This window comes from Malaclemys terrapin, chromosome 3, assembly GCF_027887155.1.
Source record: "Malaclemys terrapin pileata isolate rMalTer1 chromosome 3, rMalTer1.hap1, whole genome shotgun sequence".
Lineage (NCBI taxonomy): Eukaryota > Metazoa > Chordata > Testudines > Emydidae > Malaclemys > Malaclemys terrapin.
In genome coordinates this window covers 106,257,684-106,275,908 of record NC_071507.1, presented here as the reverse complement: position 1 = coordinate 106,275,908, position 18,225 = coordinate 106,257,684, and the positions used below count along the sequence as shown (strand labels likewise).

The 18,225-nt window shown below is 44.7% G+C and overlaps 1 protein-coding gene across 3 annotated transcripts in view; it reads left to right on the top strand.

Annotated features, from left to right (window-relative positions):
- The window catches only part of LOC128835017 (uncharacterized), a 52,430-nt gene that overhangs the window by 16,447 nt on the left and 17,758 nt on the right, over positions 1-18,225 (top strand). For all 3 annotated transcript variants that reach the window (XM_054024309.1, XM_054024306.1, XM_054024307.1), the window contains 4 exons: positions 7,105-7,224; positions 8,359-8,441; positions 12,746-12,871; positions 14,063-14,108. In XM_054024309.1, the coding sequence (XP_053880284.1) occupies positions 7,105-7,224; positions 8,359-8,441; positions 12,746-12,871; positions 14,063-14,108 (375 nt within the window). The remainder of the gene's footprint in view (positions 1-7,104; positions 7,225-8,358; positions 8,442-12,745; positions 12,872-14,062; positions 14,109-18,225) is intronic.

The following is an 18,225-nucleotide window of genomic DNA, read 5'->3' as shown; positions in this document are numbered from 1 at the left end:
AGATTGCAAAAGGGGTTGGCAACAAGGTGCCTCTAATTTTTTACATCCATGTGCAGAATGAATTTTGTTATGTATACCAATATGGAGGTGATGTGTGGCAGGGGTGGGGCCAAGGGGTTCGGAGTGTGAGAGGGGGCTCAGAGCTGGGGCAGAGGATTTGGGTGCGGGGGTTGAGGGCTCTGACTGGTGTGGGCTCTGGGGTGGGGCCGGGGATAAGGGGTTTGAGAGGAAGCTCAGAGCTGGGGCAGAGGATTTGGATGCAGAGGTTGAGGGCTCTGTCTGGGGGTGCGGGCTCTGGGGTGGCGCTGGGGATGAGGGGTTTTCAGGGGCGGGAGGGAGCTCAGGGCTAGGGCAGAGGGTTGGAGTGCGGGGCATGAGGACTCTGGTTGGGGGTGCGGGCTCTGGGGATGAGGGGCTTGGGGTGCAGGCTGCCACGGGGCTGCGGTGGGGAGAGAAAACTCCCCCCCAGCCCTCTCTTTTTCACAGCAGCCCGGGGCCAGGAGAGAGTTGTCTCTCCCTGGCCGCAGCAGCTGCAGGGCCGGGGCCTTGGGTGACCAGGTGTCTGGTTTTGGACAGACTGGAAGACCCAGTCAAAAGGGATCCTGGCGGCTCCGGTCAGCACCGCTGACTATGGCGTTGACTGTCCAGTTGGGGGCGGTGCTGCGCCACAAAGGGTGCTGGCAGGCTCCCTGCTAGCTGCTGCGCCACGCAGCTCTCTGATTGGGAAGCAGCTGACATGTATGACTCCTAGCCTTAGGAGCAGCCGGGGGGGGGGGGGGGGGTGCGCATACTCCCCCGCCTCCTGCCCACGGGTGCAGCTCCCATGTTTGGGTCAGGGCAGGGGAGGAACTAGCGCGAGCATGACTCATGGATGTTGAGGAATCGCGTGGCGCGCGCCGCTCCCACTGCTGCCCAGCCCTCTTCTCCTCGCGCTCCTCGTGTGGCTGGGCTTGAGCCAGGGGCAGCTCCAGGCACCAGCGCACCAAGTGCGTGCTTGGGTCGGCAAGCTGCGAGGGGCAGCGTGTCGGTCACCATGAGGGTAGCAGTCAGGCTGCCTTCGGTGGCATGCCTGTGGGAGGTCCGCCGGTCCCGCAGTTTCGGTGGCGGGTATGCCGAAGGCGCGGTACCGGTGGGCCTTCTGCAGGCATGCCACCGAAGGCTGCCTGACTGCCGTGCTTGGGACAGCAAAATACATAGAACTGCCCCTGGCTTGGGCTGTGGCACGTGCCCTGCAGCGAACCGCAGTCTGTCTGTCGCCCTATCGCCGGCACCCAGGAATTCGAGGTATGTGTATCCCCGTCTCCAAGTCCTGGGAATGGGGCTGCACTCCCATCCCCCTCACTGCATCCCTCTCTGACCCAACCCTCCCCACACCCCCACCCCCGTCACTGCATCCCTCCCCGTCCCAACCCCCCCTGCACCGCTATCCCCCGTCACAGCATCCCTCCCCCATCCCATCTCATCCTGCCCCCCACACCTACCCATCCCAGCCCTGTACCCCACTCTCCCACCCATCCTCTCCACCTCCCAGAACCGCCACCCCCATGTCCCTCACCCCCCACATCCCTGCACCCCATTCACCTCCATACACTGCTGCACTCGCATTATGTCCCTATACACCCCTGTGCCCCCCTCATCCTCATGCACCTATATCTTTCTGCCTCCCCGTGCATCCCCATCCACCCCACATACCCCCCACACTCCCTCCTCTCTCCTTCACTGCCCCTTCTCACCCCAACCCTGCTGTCATCCTTGGCCTCTTTCCCTCCCCATCCTCTCTCCTCCACCCTCACCAACCCCATTTTTTCCCCTCCAGCCCACCATCCTCCCTTCCCAGCTGGGTGATTTAGGCAGACCCTGGAAAAGTGTATGACAAAGTCTCTCTCTATAGGCAAGTGCATGCATGCATGCATTGTATGTGTGTAAGAGACTGTATATCTTTGTGTAGGCATGTGTGTGCATTGCCGCATGTGTGTATACCTGTGCGAATAACATTTGCAGCCTAACTCTTTGACTTTTATTCCTTTTGCTGGCTTGCACGCAAAAAATGTATGACATAAAATGTGTTTGTATTCATTTCATAACAAGTTTTTAAAAGAGAAGGGAACTCTAAAAGAAATGTATTATTTCTTAAGAAGTGAATGTTGTTGACTAGTAATTGCAGAAGAGCCAACATATCACACATTTCTCCCCACCTTTGTCTAGCTACATTAAAAACTCTTTGTTGCAGACTCTCTCTTTTTATGTGTATGTCCAGCACCTACCACCCTGGAGCCCTGATCTTAGTTGGGGTCTCTAGGCACTAAACAACAATTGTAATAATAAATCATGTGGAAATATATGTATTAGTGTCAAGTATCAGAGGGGTAGCCATGTTAGTCTGGATCTGTAAAAAGCGAGAAAGAGTCCTGTGGCACCTTATAGACTAACAGACATAGAAGTGGGTATTCACCCAAGAAAGCTTATGCTCCAATATGTCTGTTAGTCTATAAGGTGCCACAGGACTCTTTCTCGCTTTTTATATGTATTAGTGCATGCTAGATGTGTACATATGAATACACATGTGTATCTGCATGTAGGTGTGGGAATCAGTTTCTACAGATTTATTTATATAGGTATATGGACAGGTGTGCATTTCTGTGGTTGTGCTCTATGGATTTGTATTTGGGCTTCAGGAGTGGGCCTTTAATGGATCCATTGCAGCTGTGATAATGTGTAGTCCTAATTCCACACATAAAATCACAACAACTTGAGTGAACAAAAAACATGGAGCTGGTTACGAAGAATGGGAAGAGGGAAGGGAAAGAATCATGAAAACCTTTGTGAAATTTCATTTTTTTTTTAAGTTCCCCTTTTTGACTATTTTGCTACCGGTTCTAGTATCTTCTAACAAATAAAACCTGACCTTAGCATAATACATCTGTCAATACATCCCTCCCCATTTGGGCCTTGCAGTGAAAATGAGCACATGGGAGAGAGCAAGTGCAAGAGGGAGGGGGGATGGAATGAGAGGGGGTGGTGCAGGAGCAGGGCCTCAGGGAATGGGCAGGGCAGTGGGCGGGGCAAGGCTATTCGGTTTTCTGGAATTTTAAAGTTGGCAACCCTACCGGACCTCTCTCCGGCTGTGGCAGCTCCGGGGATGAGGCCGGGGGAGAAGTGCGTCTCGCCAGCCACAGCAGCTCCAGGGCCGGGGACGGGGGAAAGGCACCTCTCCCCCCTGCACACCTGCATGGCCCTTGATAGCCTGCTGAACGGCCACACAGCTCAGAGGGAACTCAGGTTGGCTTTTACCTCAAGGATTCAGATTTATATTCAGTTCTAGCTGGTAGTATTTGAAAGTTGCTAACACCTGTTCATTGTTCAGGGCCTATGTGATACAAGATGGTGGACATCACAAAACACACCACAATGGTTGGCACTAACTGGCACTGTGGTTAAAAGTCTCAGTAGCTTTCCAGAATTGACATGTTCCCATGAAATTTTTACATTAAAAAAACCCAGCATTTTTTGATGAAAGATTGTCCTGTCAAAAAATTTCCAGCTAGATTTGTTCATGAGGCCCGCACGCAGGGCCGGTTCAAACAAATCAGGCCCCCTCCCTTGAATTCATTAATTTTGGACCCTCACTGCAAAGCCCAAAATTCATTGTGTAGTCATCTTCTCCTCCACCTGCCTCAAATTTCTATGCCATTTCAATTCAGGGGTGGCTTGATACTACAGAAATAGAGGAGAATTGGGAATACATTCAAAAGTGAGGGGTTTGTGGAGTTAAGGAAATTGAAGATTTCTTATCCAACAGTGGTTTGGGAGTGGGATAAGGGAGAAACCCCAGCCACATTCATGTAAAGGAAGAGACAACCTCAATTCCCTCTGGGGTCTCAAGTTATTGTTCCAAATTCATCTCTGATGTAACCCTATGAAGTCAATGAGCGTTATTAACACAGAACTCTTAGTTAGAAGGAAGCCTGGAAGTAGTAATGGAGTCTGACTATGGGTTCAAAGGAACCACAGTTCAAGAATCAAAAGGGGTGTATGAAAATCCAGGAATATTGCCAAAGCAAGCAAAAGTGATCGAATGAGATGCATTATACTAAGTGAAGGTAAAGCAGCCAACAGTAATTCTAGCATAAACAGTAGGCACAGTAATGCAGAGAAGAGAGAATATGAACTGAATGTTCACAGCAGCAGTTGAAGGAGACCTGAGCATTCATGTTAGGCTGAGTAAGGAGAACATCTCACGTGTTTTCCTTACAAAGGAAAGTCAGATATAAAAAGAACAAAGAACAGGAGTACTTTTGGCACCTTAGAGACTAACAAATTTATTAGAGCATAAGCTTTCGTGGACTACAGTGGGCTGTACTCCTGTTCTTTGTTCTTTTTGCGGATACAGACTAACACGGCTGCTACTCTGAAACCTGTCAGATATAAAAATGGTTTTGATGATAAATCCAATTTCATAGAGTGTCTCTCTTTCTTTGTTGCCAATAATTGTGCACACATCTCTAGGAATTGTAGTGCCAAGAGAATTTTCAAGTGCACAGAAATGGTTTACACTGGCAAACTGGAACTAAGAGTTGTAGGTTGCAAGAACAGTTCTTTAAGTCCAGGGCACTAACTGGAGGAAGCTATTAATTCTTCAATGCTGACTTGAAGGAACATCTGGATACATAATCCCTTTCTGAAAGCACAGTAAGTGGGGCCTGAGCAATGGCAGCTATAAAGGGACTGAAATTACTCTGGTAATCAGGTGGTCCAGAATAAAAACAGTCTATTCAGCTGCAGCTTTTATGGAGATTAGAATAAAAAATTCTCTCTCAGTGGGATGCATATCTCCGTCCATCCCTGTGATAAGATTAGCCACTTAGCTAGAGATCAGCCACAATGCATGAATGATACCAGCACTGGAGCAGGGAGAGGAGAAGAGTGAGGAGAATAAGTTATATAAAAATGCATCCAGCAAGCTCACCGTTATAATCTTCACCCAAGACTGCACCGCATCAGTTCAGTGGAGGAACTTAGTGAATGACCCTAGGGAAAAAGAAAACATGGCTTTCTTGGTTATGGGAGTAATTATATCATAGGTATTTGCTGTGGTTTTTCTATCTTCCCATTATGAGAGATGAGACACCAACCATTCTCAGCCAGGTGGGAGACTTCTAGATTAATTTCCTCATGCTACTCCTCTTGTGTCTCAATGATAACTAAGACAGCCTGAGCGATCAAGGGCCCAAGCACTGGCCAGGAACATTGAACACTCAGCCACTGAGGCATCATGGATTTGAAGCCCTTTCAAATCAAATTTTAAAAAGACAAAGCTTTAAAGAGACACAGCGTTAACTATGCATTGTGAATCTGATACAGCATTAACACGCTTGCTTTCTTAGGAAACCTCCCAGCAAGGGATCTAGATTTGAAAAATTTCCCAAGGAGCCTCTATTACAGGAAGAAAAGAGAAAAAGATTTTATAAAATTACCTTGTCCAGACATGAATTTCCTTCCCACATTCATAGACACAGCTCACACTGTAGCGTGGGAAAGAATGGAGGAGGAGATAGTTTCAAAATTCCTAATCTGTTTAAATCTTTCTTTTGCTGGACTAATTAAAGCATATATCATGCCACACTATTTGCCATCAGATAAAACTACAGGAAAGGATTTTTGCTTCTACTGACAGAAGTGCAGAAAAAACATATATGCACATCATACTGTAAAAGCAATGAGAATATTTTTGGCCTCTTAAGCCTTTGGGTGAAATGGGACATAAAGAGTTGACCTCACCTTTAAGGAACTACACATCCATACTAGAGAGTTCCCAGCCTCCTTTCCCATATTAGCCACTCTTTGAACCAGCCAGATCCTGCAGACCTTACTCAAACAAGACTCCAATGGATTTCAATGGGCATTTAGCCTGAGTAAAGAGTACAAGATTTGGCCTTAGTTTTGTTTTTGTACAAAATATCCTGAGAATCAAAAGAAACATTGAGTGCTATTTTCAAAAGGATTCAATATTGGCCTAACTCTGCTCCCACTGAAATTCCCAACGACTTCACTGGGAGGTGAGTAAGAACAATAATGAATGCTTTTCAAAATCACAAGGACCAATGTGCTTGTTTCTGTACGAACGCAGAATAAAAAGATGGTCTCTATCCCAATGAGTATACAATCTAAGCATAAGACAAGAGACAACAGATGGATATAGACTGATGGGAGGGAGTACAAGTAACAATGGAACAACATTGGTCAGTATGATAGACAATAGTCTCAGTGGCCTAACTTATCAAGTTTTTTATAGGCATCACAGCAAAGGAGAGCTATTCTTCTCTCAAGACTGGGTTGAGGAAACGTTGTACAAGGCCCAAAATATTTAGTGTATGAATATGAAGTGATTAAATATGCCATAAGACATAGCCATCAAAGTAGAATTTTTATAAATTAATAATAAATGCCTTACACTTTTATAGTGTTGTAGCCGTGTTGGTCCCAGGATATGAGAGACACAAAGTAGTGACATAATATCTTTGATTGGACCAACTTCTATTGGTGAAAAAGCGAGGCTCAGGCTCTCATTCCTCCTCCCTTGCACTTCAGTCATCCCCTGTCAGCCCTTCCCCCCATTATTTTTAGTAAAAGTCACAGACAGGTTGCAGGCTTCCATGGATTTTTGTTTATTGCCCACAACCTGTCCGTGACTTTTAATAAAAATAACCATGACAAAAATCTTAACCTTAAGGTGGCACAGATAATCCAAAAACAGAATTTGGTTCACTGTGTTTATCCTGCTAAATTAATGAAATCCTACCTACAAACAAAATAAAGGTTTGTTTGCTAATATAATACTTACAAGATCATAAATACCTTGTTAGAGCACATCAGGGTTATAAGTTAAATTTGAGACATTTAAAATTCTGCAGTTAGCGTCTCTCTTTTTGAGCTCATGGGATTCACTCAGAGGATACTAAGGGACTTTGACAAATAGTAAAAATTCAGATAAAAATCCCAAATAAAGCTAGTTTTACACTTCCTTTCCAGAGTTTATTAGAGTAATGTGAAGATATACTGAAAAGACACTCTTCTTATTTCTCTCTCATTGTATGTTTTCCCCAGAGTCCAACCGAGAGGCCATCGGCTCAGCGGGAGTTATACCCTTGCTGGCACTTGCCAACTCCTATGATCCTAGAGTCCAACAAAATGCCGTTGGAGCTATTCTCAACCTCACACGATCAGGTACTTTCAGGTTAATGTTCTATCTACAAATTGCCAAAAGCAACTGCCCTGTAACTAGAAACAGCCTAATTTTATGAGGGATAAGATGGGATAACTTTGGAATCCTGATAATATATGTCATTTTCTTGGTAAATGGCATTAATGATGATGACCTTGGCTGAGTCTCTAAATTCAAAAAGCTTGGCCTCTGGCAGCTTATATAGACCCACCTGTTAATAGTTTGTAATTAGCAAGGGCTTGATTATCAACACAATTGAACTTGAGTGCAAACTATTAAGTCACCACTCAGGAAACTGACAAAAATCAGGTGCTTAAAAGAAGTGACCAATCTGGTAAAGGAGAACTGTACTAAAGACACTTTGGTGTATTTCGGGGTAATCTCTTAAAATGGAAGATTACTTAACAGTAGTGAATCATGGTTTAGGTTTCAATGTGAATCTTATATCCCAAACCTGGTGTTGCAGGGTATACATTAGGATAAACATTATGGGCCTGGGCCTGTTTCATGGGATTATTCCCATGAACTTCAGTGGGAGCATGATTTGTCCTTCTATGTTAAAAGACAACGTCATTGTTCATTAATTCTAAAACAAAAACAATGGAAAACATTATGTCAGAGGTCAATCCCATGCACCAAGATACTACTGTGGTGGCTGATCTGTCCCCTTTAGATGAGGTACTGGGGGAGGGTGAGAACTTTGCCTGTTGACTGTTACAATTGCACATTTTCAATTTATGGTTAAAAAAGATGTTTTATATGAAATAGACAGAAATGGCTTATACTAGTGGGTCTGATCTTTGCTTAGCACTTCTAGCAATTTTAATCTTTAACTTAAAAAAAAAAAAGAGGAAAAGCCTGCTCAGGTGGCTTTCAGGTCATTATGGCTAAAATGATTTTGCACTGCCGTTCTGCTCCCATACAGACTTCGTCTTATTTGGAGTGTTATTTGCAAGTTACTCTCATTGGGGTACATTTGGATGAACCTAAATCACTCAGCACTGCCCAATGGTCCCTTTTTCTCAGAAAGCCTTCACAATGCTGCATCCATTTGATTGTATGCTGGGGAGGGGGTGATCCTTGATCCTTCCGCACCCTTTCACATACTAAAATTTGCCCTCTTTCTCACTTTACAGAGCGGATCCAGCAAGTCCTGTGCAGGGAAGGAGCCCTCCCTGTCCTCATCCTAATGTTAGAATCTCCCGACTCAGAAGTACAGGTATAATTAAAACAAGCCACAATTTTTAAATAATAAAAGCAAATTATACAATCCTGGAGCTAGCATAACTATTAGAATTCAAAAATACAATGTAAGCACTTGGGGCTTCTCCAGGGTTTTGGGAGTATTGGAAAAGAAGGAGAAATAAGGAATGCAAGGGGCTTTTGACTTTGTTTTTGTTTTTATTTCAGTGAACCAATAGGTAATGGTGTCACAGTGAAATGCTGAATAGTTGTATAAACACTGCTTTGGGCATGCAACATAGGTCCAGCTGTGATAGGAGAAAGCTGATATGAAAATACATACACAAAGCTGTTGTGATGATACCAGTCTTCTCTCTGGCAGAATCATAGATTTCATGCTTTCCTGTTATCCTTTTGCATCAGAAAAATTTAGTGGGTGATTATTAATTATGTTAATTATTAGTTATTATTATACTACAGTGGCTCTTAAGAACTCCAGTCATGGACCAGGGCCCCATTGTGCTAGGCACTGTGCAAAAACTCAATTAGTTTATCATCCAAGTATAACACAAGAGACAATAGGGTGGTACAACAGACAGGGAGAGCACAAGAAAACAATGAGACAGTACAGGTCAGCAAGATAACCAATGGTATCAGAATACCAGCTGCTGGTCAGTTGTCAAATTTTTTGTAGGTATCAGCTATACCTTTGAGGACATCAGACATACATCAGACCAATTACAGTTAAGACTGGCTCTCTTTACTTGTACCTCCATATTTTTATTATGCCCGTTAAAGCTTTCCAATATTTTGGATGTGTGATTTTAAAAAAAAATTATTCTTGTAGTTGGTTATGTATATGGGGTGCATAGCCCACAATGGGGGTTGCCTGACCTGCATATAATGGGTGATCTATATGAGTATCTCATGATGATGCACACCTATGAAGAAAGCTTTGTATTAAAATAATCCAGAGAAAGCCAATGACCAGAATCATGGACAGTAAAGATGGATAGGACCGGTTACATCATCCAGTCTGTCTCCTGGTCTCTTACATATTTTTGTTAGTATTTCATCCAGTCTTGTTCTAGATATCCCAAGAGATGAGACCTCTACAACTACTTTCCACAAACATTCAGCATCACAGGTTTTTCCTGATATGCATCTTAATTATTCCCTCTCTCTATTTTATCCCATTACTCCAAATTATACCTTCCTGTATCTCACTAAACAAGCCTTGGTGATTACACCCTTCCAATATCTGCAAATGGTTATACACCATCCTCTGTAGTGCACACTGGGAGAGAGTCTCCCTTCTGACTGATCTATGCTTGATGTAGGAAAGGCTGTGGGGAAGGAGGAGAGGGGCCAAGGTAGATTCATGCCACACTTGTATGGCCCATTGTCAGGGCCCATTTGTATTATGTCTTTATCCTCCTTGGCATCTGCTTATTTCAGTAATGTATCTCTTTCTCCTTTCTAAATTAGACAGACCAATGTTTATCATTATCTATGCCTACACTAGGAATTGGAACTATAACAGACAATTTTCTTCTAAACTAAGTCTCCTTGGACAGGAAACGAAAATAGTTCAAATAGTAGAATAGCTCCAACAATATTGTTTTCAATACTGTTTCAGAATTCTACTTTGAGCAGTGGTGCAATTTCCTGGTGTGTACAGGACTTGAGTTTAAGGTCCTGCACATTGTTTTTAGTCCACAAGCCAATTTGAATTAAGATTTTGTGAGATGCTATTTCAATCTTACTAAAATCTAAACATATTACATCTAAGGCATGCATCCTTCATCCACTTAGTAGTAATTCTATCAAATTGGCTCCTACCAGTGCTAAAAATAAAAATTTAGCAGACCAAATGAGAGCACTTGTTGGTCTAATTTGCTAGCATATGGAAGCCCTCTTGGAGAAAGGGAGGCCAGCCATGGTATTCCTTGAATGGATTTTGCTCATAACTGATGCTGTACTCCTCATTTGCCAGTCATTTTGCTTTGGCCATGCATTCTCAACATCAGGAGGCTTGAACAGAAGGGCGGCAGTCAATATAAGCCAGTACCTTCCACAAGCTTCTGTCTTCCGTCATGGAATGTCAATTCAGACCTTTTGACCACATAATTGGTCCCAATTATTGGGAAATACAGTCTGAGCATTAATATCTCATCTCCCCAAGGTCACGTTTCAAGAATCTGTTTTGGAGCATCAAAGGTTGCAGTGAGGTTGCCCCTCTGTAACCCCCTCAGCAGTATTACTGCCCTTAAATTTCCTTATGCTCAAGGAGGTATTTGAAAGACAAGATGGAGCCCTTTTGCGACCCAAACATTATGGTGGAAGATTTTTTTCCTGATCAAGAAGTGGAAACAACCAACCAAGCAAGAGAACGAAAAAACAAAAAAACCACAACAGATTGCTCCATTCCACAAAGTCTGCCAACATGTGTTAATTTCTCCTGGGAGAGAATTTCTCTGCACCCTCCCTTTTTATATTATACAAAGAGTTTGGGCCACATTTATCCCTTCTACAACTCTTTAGAGGCTGTACAAATTACACCAGAGATTAATCTGGTCCATTGACATTAGTGACAGCCAAAATATTTTTGCCATTCCTTCAGGGAGAGTCGCTATGATTAAACTGACTTTGGGACAGTAGAACATACTGCATCATTTGGCTTGAATATGGTTATTTTTTGCTTTGCTGAATGTGGCTGTACCTGTCTAGTCAGTCAGTGCAAGATGACTGCCTTCAGTAATGGCATTGATGCCTTTGGCAGAGGTGGGGGGGCAAATGCTTTTCTCCTGGGTGTGATCCTACTGATCTCTCTTGACGTGGCAGCACAATCATTCAGAGTATCTTCAAAGAGGAGTGCAGGCTGGTATAGCCTCGCCCCATGAACAGTTCTATCGAATGTAGAATGCATGATTCCTAGAATTTTCCAGATGCCTGCCAAATACAGTCTCATACAGGGGTGAGGCAAGCTTTTATATGTTGCAACAAAGCTCGGAGACATGTCTCTTACAAGCTCTTCATCCTTGTTCTTTATGTCTACTTAACATAGCTACTGCTAGCAACTCAAACTCGAATTTCTCATATAAGTAATTGCTAATGTCTTTAGTCTTAGATGAATATTTCTGCAAGGACACATAGCATATATGTTAAAGCACAGAACTGGGAGTTAAGAGGTTTCAGCTCTATTCCTAGCTTTGTTTGCTAGGACCATTGAGGGTCTTGTGTGGTGGATGCTATATAAATACGTTCCATTAGGTCTAGCAGGAAACAAACAAGCAGCCACTCATGCTGCCATGGCCACTTTGCTAATTTTAGCACATTAGCTCAAGCAGAACTTGTGTGTGTGTGTCAATCTGGACTGGGAAGTGCCCTCCCAGAGACACACTGATATAACCCAGAACTGAGAGAGTTTTATGTGTCCAATGGACAAGTAACCCTTGCTTCCCTGCATTCTTCAGTCTCCTTTGAATTCTGCCTATGATTTGAGCAGCTCTGGTCATATAACACTGGCTGAGGAGCATGATGTAAATATATTTCATAGCTCTGTGGCTATGCCAGGCTGTCAATGTGTACATACTGTTCTCTTTCAGTCACCCCGTTGCCTGTGTGCATCTTTTCACAGCAAGAGCACTAGGAAGTCTCCCTTGTTATGCCTGAACTACCCTTTTTGCAGAAATGACACCCTGAATGCTGGGATTTGCCAGGAGAAGAGGGGCCAGTATGAGACCATATTTGTGGGTTCTGACAAAATATTTCTTCCCTGATTACATCTAGATTATATTTTGGACCTTTATGTTCTTGCTTAGGGCTATTAACTAGGCTCAGACATGAGTCCAGGGGTGTGGCAGAAAAAAAGTGCCCTGCTTAGAGTGAGCTGTAATAGAATGGACAGAGGAATTTTTGTCTCATGAATGCTCTCCACATTATTTGCCCCAAAGGACATTAAGCTCACTTTCTGACTTTCTGTACACTTTGTTTCTTAATAACAAAGAGACGTGTGTCCTGCACATGGAATTAGAAGCCAGGAGCTTTTGCATTCTTATTCCAGTTTTACCACCATCTTCCCCTGTGGCTTTGGGCACGTCACAATCTCTGTCTGAGTTTCTCTCCATTCCCCCCGTCAGCCAGATGTGAGTATTAATACTTACCTACCTCAGAAAGGTGTTTTGGGGTTTAATCAATTTTTGTAAAGCACCTTGAAGTTGAAAAGTACACACTTTTGTCAAAAAAAAATGTAAGCGGTTCTCCTGTTGATTTTCACTGTATTGAATAAACACTGTCACAGTGACATCTTCTCTCCACCCCCTTCTCTGTTCTCGACAGTATTATAGTTGTGCAGCTTTAAGCAATGTGGCAGCCAACTCTCAGTACCATGAAGCCATGTTGCGAGTTGGGGATCAATTCCTTCTGCGGACACTCATTTCTCTCCTGTCTTCATCTGTGGACAAGGTAAAGTGAAAAAGATAGGGGAGGGAGGTGTGTTATTCTACAGCAGATTTGCTGATCATTCTCCTGAGGTTTCTTTAATTCTGTACGTTACACTCAGCGTGAAGAAGCTACGATGCAACTAGATTGCTTTACACTGTAATTAGGGAGCCCCAGGCAAGTGCAGGGGAGGCTTTGAAACTGCACTTTACTACTGTAAATCCCATAGCATGCAACTGAGGCACTTTGCTAGATGTGAGAATTTTAGCACATTTCTGGCAAAGTTATAATTATTGATTGCACTGTGCTTTAAAGATGGAAACAGAGTCAGGCCTGCAGAGCTGGAGTTCAGATCTGGAACCAGGTGTTCCCAAACTTCAGGAGTGTTCACCTTCAGATATTTGATTTTGCTCATTATAAGAGTTACAGTTTGTCACCGACCATAGCTAACACTCCTTCCTGGACACGCACTAGCACTTCTGTGAGAGGAGTCCAAGCCTCTGCCACTTTGGATCCCCAGAGTGTTTCAAGGTTCTGGACTGGCAATTCTCAGGATTTATAAAATACATCTGTAGGGCACTCAAAGTTAGCAGAAGGCCTATAAGGGACATAAGACAATAGCTCTAAGTCAGCCTTGCCTTTTATCCCATCTCACCTTTGACATCTATCCCAGTCCAGCTACCACAATATTCATGTCGCTAATGATTACTTGGAAACATGTCTTACTTTCTTAGACCAGAAGAATATTGATTTCTTTCAGGGGAATACAGAGAAAAAGCAAACCAAATAAATTCAGTGCATTCATAGCTGCACCCCCTGACTTTAAGTTATTTCCATCATATAAAGGGTTTGCACTTTGCTTCAATGGTTCTCAGCACCCACACTATACAAATTGTTCCAGCACCCCTGTCTATTCAGTTCATTTGACATTCCTGAAGTAAATCAACACTGAGAATGTACTGTTAGATTCTGGGCAGCACGTGGAAATCCCCTGGATATTGCTAACCTGCTCAACAGTAATGGGTACTGAGTAACAGGTCTGGGTGATGGAAAATTAAGCTGGTGTTGATTCATACCTGTATGTACTGGCCTTCAGCAACCGTTTTTGGAAATGAAATCCCAGAATAAACACTCTGTAGACAGTGTTTATTGGTTTATTTTAGACAACAGGATCAGTTACTGGAGTGCTCACTCTTTTTTTATTGGCACAACCAGGTTTCAAGCCAAGCATGTGTTTGTCTGAGGAACTTGGCCACAAGTGGTGAGTAATGTGTTTGGGAAAAACACTTTTCTTCCCCCCCCCCCCCCCCCGGGAAAGGACAGCAGGTTGGGGAAGTTCCTGCTTGTTAGGAACCCAATTATGGCTGCCCCACCTGGGTGCAGATGCAGTACAGGGCAAAGGGAGCCCCCTCATCTCCAGCACACCTGTCTAGGAGACACCTATAATTGATGGGGTTGGGGGGTTGTGCTAGCTAACCCTGACTTCAGTGCTCACAGGCTCAGAGATGAAATGTCTGGCCAGGGTGTGGCTAGAGAGAGAGATCCTTGTGTACTAGCACCAGATTAGCACCTTCAGTTTTTTGAAGTGTAGCAAGTCCCACTGCTAGTTATGCTCCCACCAGTATCCACAAAGCATTGAGCCTGAATAAGGGCATGCATAGACTGGAGAACACATACCTGGATCCCAGAGCAGCACATACCTGGAGCCAGGGCAGCATATGCTTCGGCTCAGGCTGTACAAGCCTACCGGGAACCCTGAGTAATTACTTGTGGGGCTAGGACTTGCTGAAGGGCATCTTGCTGTGGCTTCACTTCTCTGATACCTGTGCTAGCTTAAAGCTACCCAAGCTGCACCCACAAGGTGATTGCCTGAGATGGGCAAACTGGTTGAAACTATAGTAAAGAACAGAATTGCCAGACACACAGATGAATATGATTTGTTGGGGAAGAGTCAACCTGGTTTTTGTAAAGGGAAATCATGCCTCACCCATCTACTTGAATTCTTTGAAGGGGGTCAACAAGCATGTGGACAAGGGGGACCCAGTGGGTATAGTGCACTTAGATTTTCAGAAAGCCTTTGACAAGGTCCCTCACCAAAGGCTCTTAAGCAAAGTAAGTTGTCATGGGATAAAAGGGAAGGTGCTCTTATGGATCAGTAACTGGTTAAAAGATAGGAAACAAAGGGTAGGGATAAATGTTCAGTTTTCAGAATGGAGAGAGGTAAATAGCGGTGTCCCACAGGTGTCTGTACAGTACTATTCAACATATTCAGAAATGATCTGGAAAAGGGGATAAACAGTGGGCTGGAAAAATTTGCAGATGATACAAAACTACTCAAGACAGTTAAGTCCAAAGCAGACTGTGAAGAGTTAAAAAGGGATCTCATAAAACTGGGTGACTGGGCAACTAAATGGCAGATGAAATTTAATGTTGATAAATGCAAAATAATGCTGTAGAGGGGTTTGGCTGGAGCTTGTCCCTCTCCAGGACGTCGGGGAACGACCCCACCTCGATACTTCCTTCCACTTGCTGACAGGAAATTAGCGAGGCCATGGGAGTCTCTCGCCACAGCAGCAGTAAAGGCAAACACAGACAGTTATTCTTGCCCGGCCCCTGGTCGACAGGCAATAGTGAGTCAAGGGCTCAGGTCCTCAGGCAGGCGCTGAGCAAACAGTTTATACAATTAGCAGGCCCAGGCCCTGGGTCAGGGCAGGGCAACAGAGAGTCAATGGCTTAGGCCCTCACGCAGGGACTGAGCAAAGGCAGGTAAACAACAAGCCCAGGCCCTCGGCTCAGAGGGGCCTGGGAGAGGGGGAGACTGACACCCCCAAGTTGGGTGACAGGGGTGATGCAGGCCCTCCCACTCCATTGTGTCCCAGCTCGGGGCCCTGGCAGCAGCAGAAAACCCACTGCTGAGTCAGTGGGGATCCTGGCCGCAACACACTGACATAGGCTCTTGCAGTGCTGCAGCCAGACTAGAGTCGGCTGCCCCCGGGCTACTTCTGAACTCCCCTTCTAGAGGTACCTGGGTCCGGACGGTGTCCTCCGAGGGGTCAGGCACCATGGGGTGCTCTGGGTAACTGGCCAGGGGCAGGCTAGGCAGCTCCTCTGGGCTCTGGTTGGTGTGGGGCATCAGCAGGTCAGGCCAGTCCTTTGGTCCTCTGTAGTTTGCGGGGATCTTCCAGCCGGGAGCTAGGCCAGAGTCGTCTAGCCTCTCCGGCAGCTGCTCTCCAAGTGAGCTCTGGATCCCTCCTTTTCTACTTCCTGTCCTGATCCTCTGGGAGGTGGGTTCAAAACTCTCTGGCCGGCCCCGCACACACTGGTGTCTGGAGGGGCTCGACCCTCTCCGGGGTGGCAGGGAACCACACTGCCTTGCTACAAACGCACACTGGAAAACATAATCCCAACTATACATATAAAATGATGTGGTCTAAATAGCTGTTACCACTCAAGAAAGAGATGTTGGAGTCATTGTGGATAGTTCTCTGAAAACATCCTCTCAATGTGCAGCGGCAGTCAAAAAAGCAAACAGAATGTTGGGAATCATTAAGTAAGGGATAGAGAAGACAGAAAATATCATACTGCCTCTATGAAAAGGAAGTATTTCTTCACAAAACACACAGTCAATCTGTGGAACTCTTTGCCAGAGGATGTTGTGAAGGCCAAGACTATAACAGGGTTAAAAAAAGAACTGGATAAGTTCATGGATGATAGGTCCATCAATGGCTATTAGCCAGGATGGGCAGGCATGGTGTCCCTAGCCTCTGTTTGCCAGAAGCTGAGAATGGGCAACAGGGGATGGATCACTTGATGTTTACCTGTTCTGTTCATTCCCTATGGGGCACCTGGCATTGGCCACTGTCGGAAGACAGGATACTGGGCTAGATGGACCTTTGGTCTGACCCGGTATGGCCGTTCTTATGTTCTTAGAATGTCACTTGAGATTGCTGCTTAGGTAGTGTGCTACTGCCACCTCCTCCTCCTGAGCACGGCTTTGCCTTTCGTGAAGCATAATTTAGCCCTACATATTTGCCATCAAACTCTATTTACACATACGATACATGTTTTTAAAATACACATTTCGGCTGGAAGAAGGGGAAGGGAAGCCTCACACCCTGCTGTGCCGCAGTGTCCTCTAGAGCAAGCCTGTGTCTAGAAAGTCTAGGTGGGCTTCTTCACATACAGAATGAACATACTAAGATCTCATGGAAGCCTTTTGCACTGCTTGTACTAGTCCATAAGTGTAACTGTCCTTTATGGCTTCATTAGAGGCTCTGACTCCATCTGCTGGCTGTCTGGAGGATACCCACACTGCCAGAAAAGTACTAACAAAACAGATACCAGGGATGATGAGTGAAGTACAGTGTAAGAACCTAAACAGAACAGAACTATCCCTACCAGGGTTAGCAGGAGTTTTACTTCCAAACCCTGTAATATTTGCACATTGCTTTCTGTTTGTGTGGCAGAAGGCCACAAGAGTGTTGGCCAATGAAGGATGCAGTGACAATTTCCACTAAAGAAATAGCTGGGAATCTATGATAGAAAAGCGGCTGTATTTCTATGATGGCATTTACACTGCATATAGTTTATGAAGTGATTTGGAGCCTTCAGGATGAAAGTCATTGTGACAGGTTGGATCACAGAAACCCTTTTGGGAGCTGCCCCCTGATATGCCAAGACTACTTCTATCCCTGTTTTCCCTGCCAGCTCAGGACTCCAGCACCCTGTCTTGCTGAGCCAGACACTCCCGTCTGCTCCAACACAGACCCAGGGTCTGAATTACTTGCCCCAAAGCTGCAGGTTTATCTGAAAACAGCTCACAGAAGTGTGCTTGTCTTTAGCACTCAGATGCCCAACTCCCAATGGGTTCTAAACCCAAATAAATCCATTTTATCCTGTATAAAGCTTATGCAGGGTAAACTCATAAATTGTTCGCCCTCCATAACACTGATAGAGAGAGATGCACGGCTGTTTGCTCCCCCCCCAGGTATTAATACATACTCTGAGTTAATTAATAGGTAAAAGGTGATTTTATTAAATACAGAAAATAGGATTTAAGTGGTTCCAAGTAGTAATATACAGAACAAAGTAAGTCACCAAGCTAAATAAAATAAAATGCACAAATCTATGTCTAATCAAACTAAATACAGATAATCTCACCCTTAGAGATGCTTCAGTAAGTTTTTTCCTCAGACTGGTCACTTTCCAGGCCTGGACACAATTCTTTCCCCTGATACAGCTCTTGTTCCAGCTTAGGTGGTAGCTAGGGGATTCTTCATGATGGCTCCTCTCTCCCCTCTTTGTTCTGTTCCACCCCTTTATATATCTTTTGCATAAGGCGGGAACCCTTTGTCCCTCTGGGTTTCCACCCCCTCACT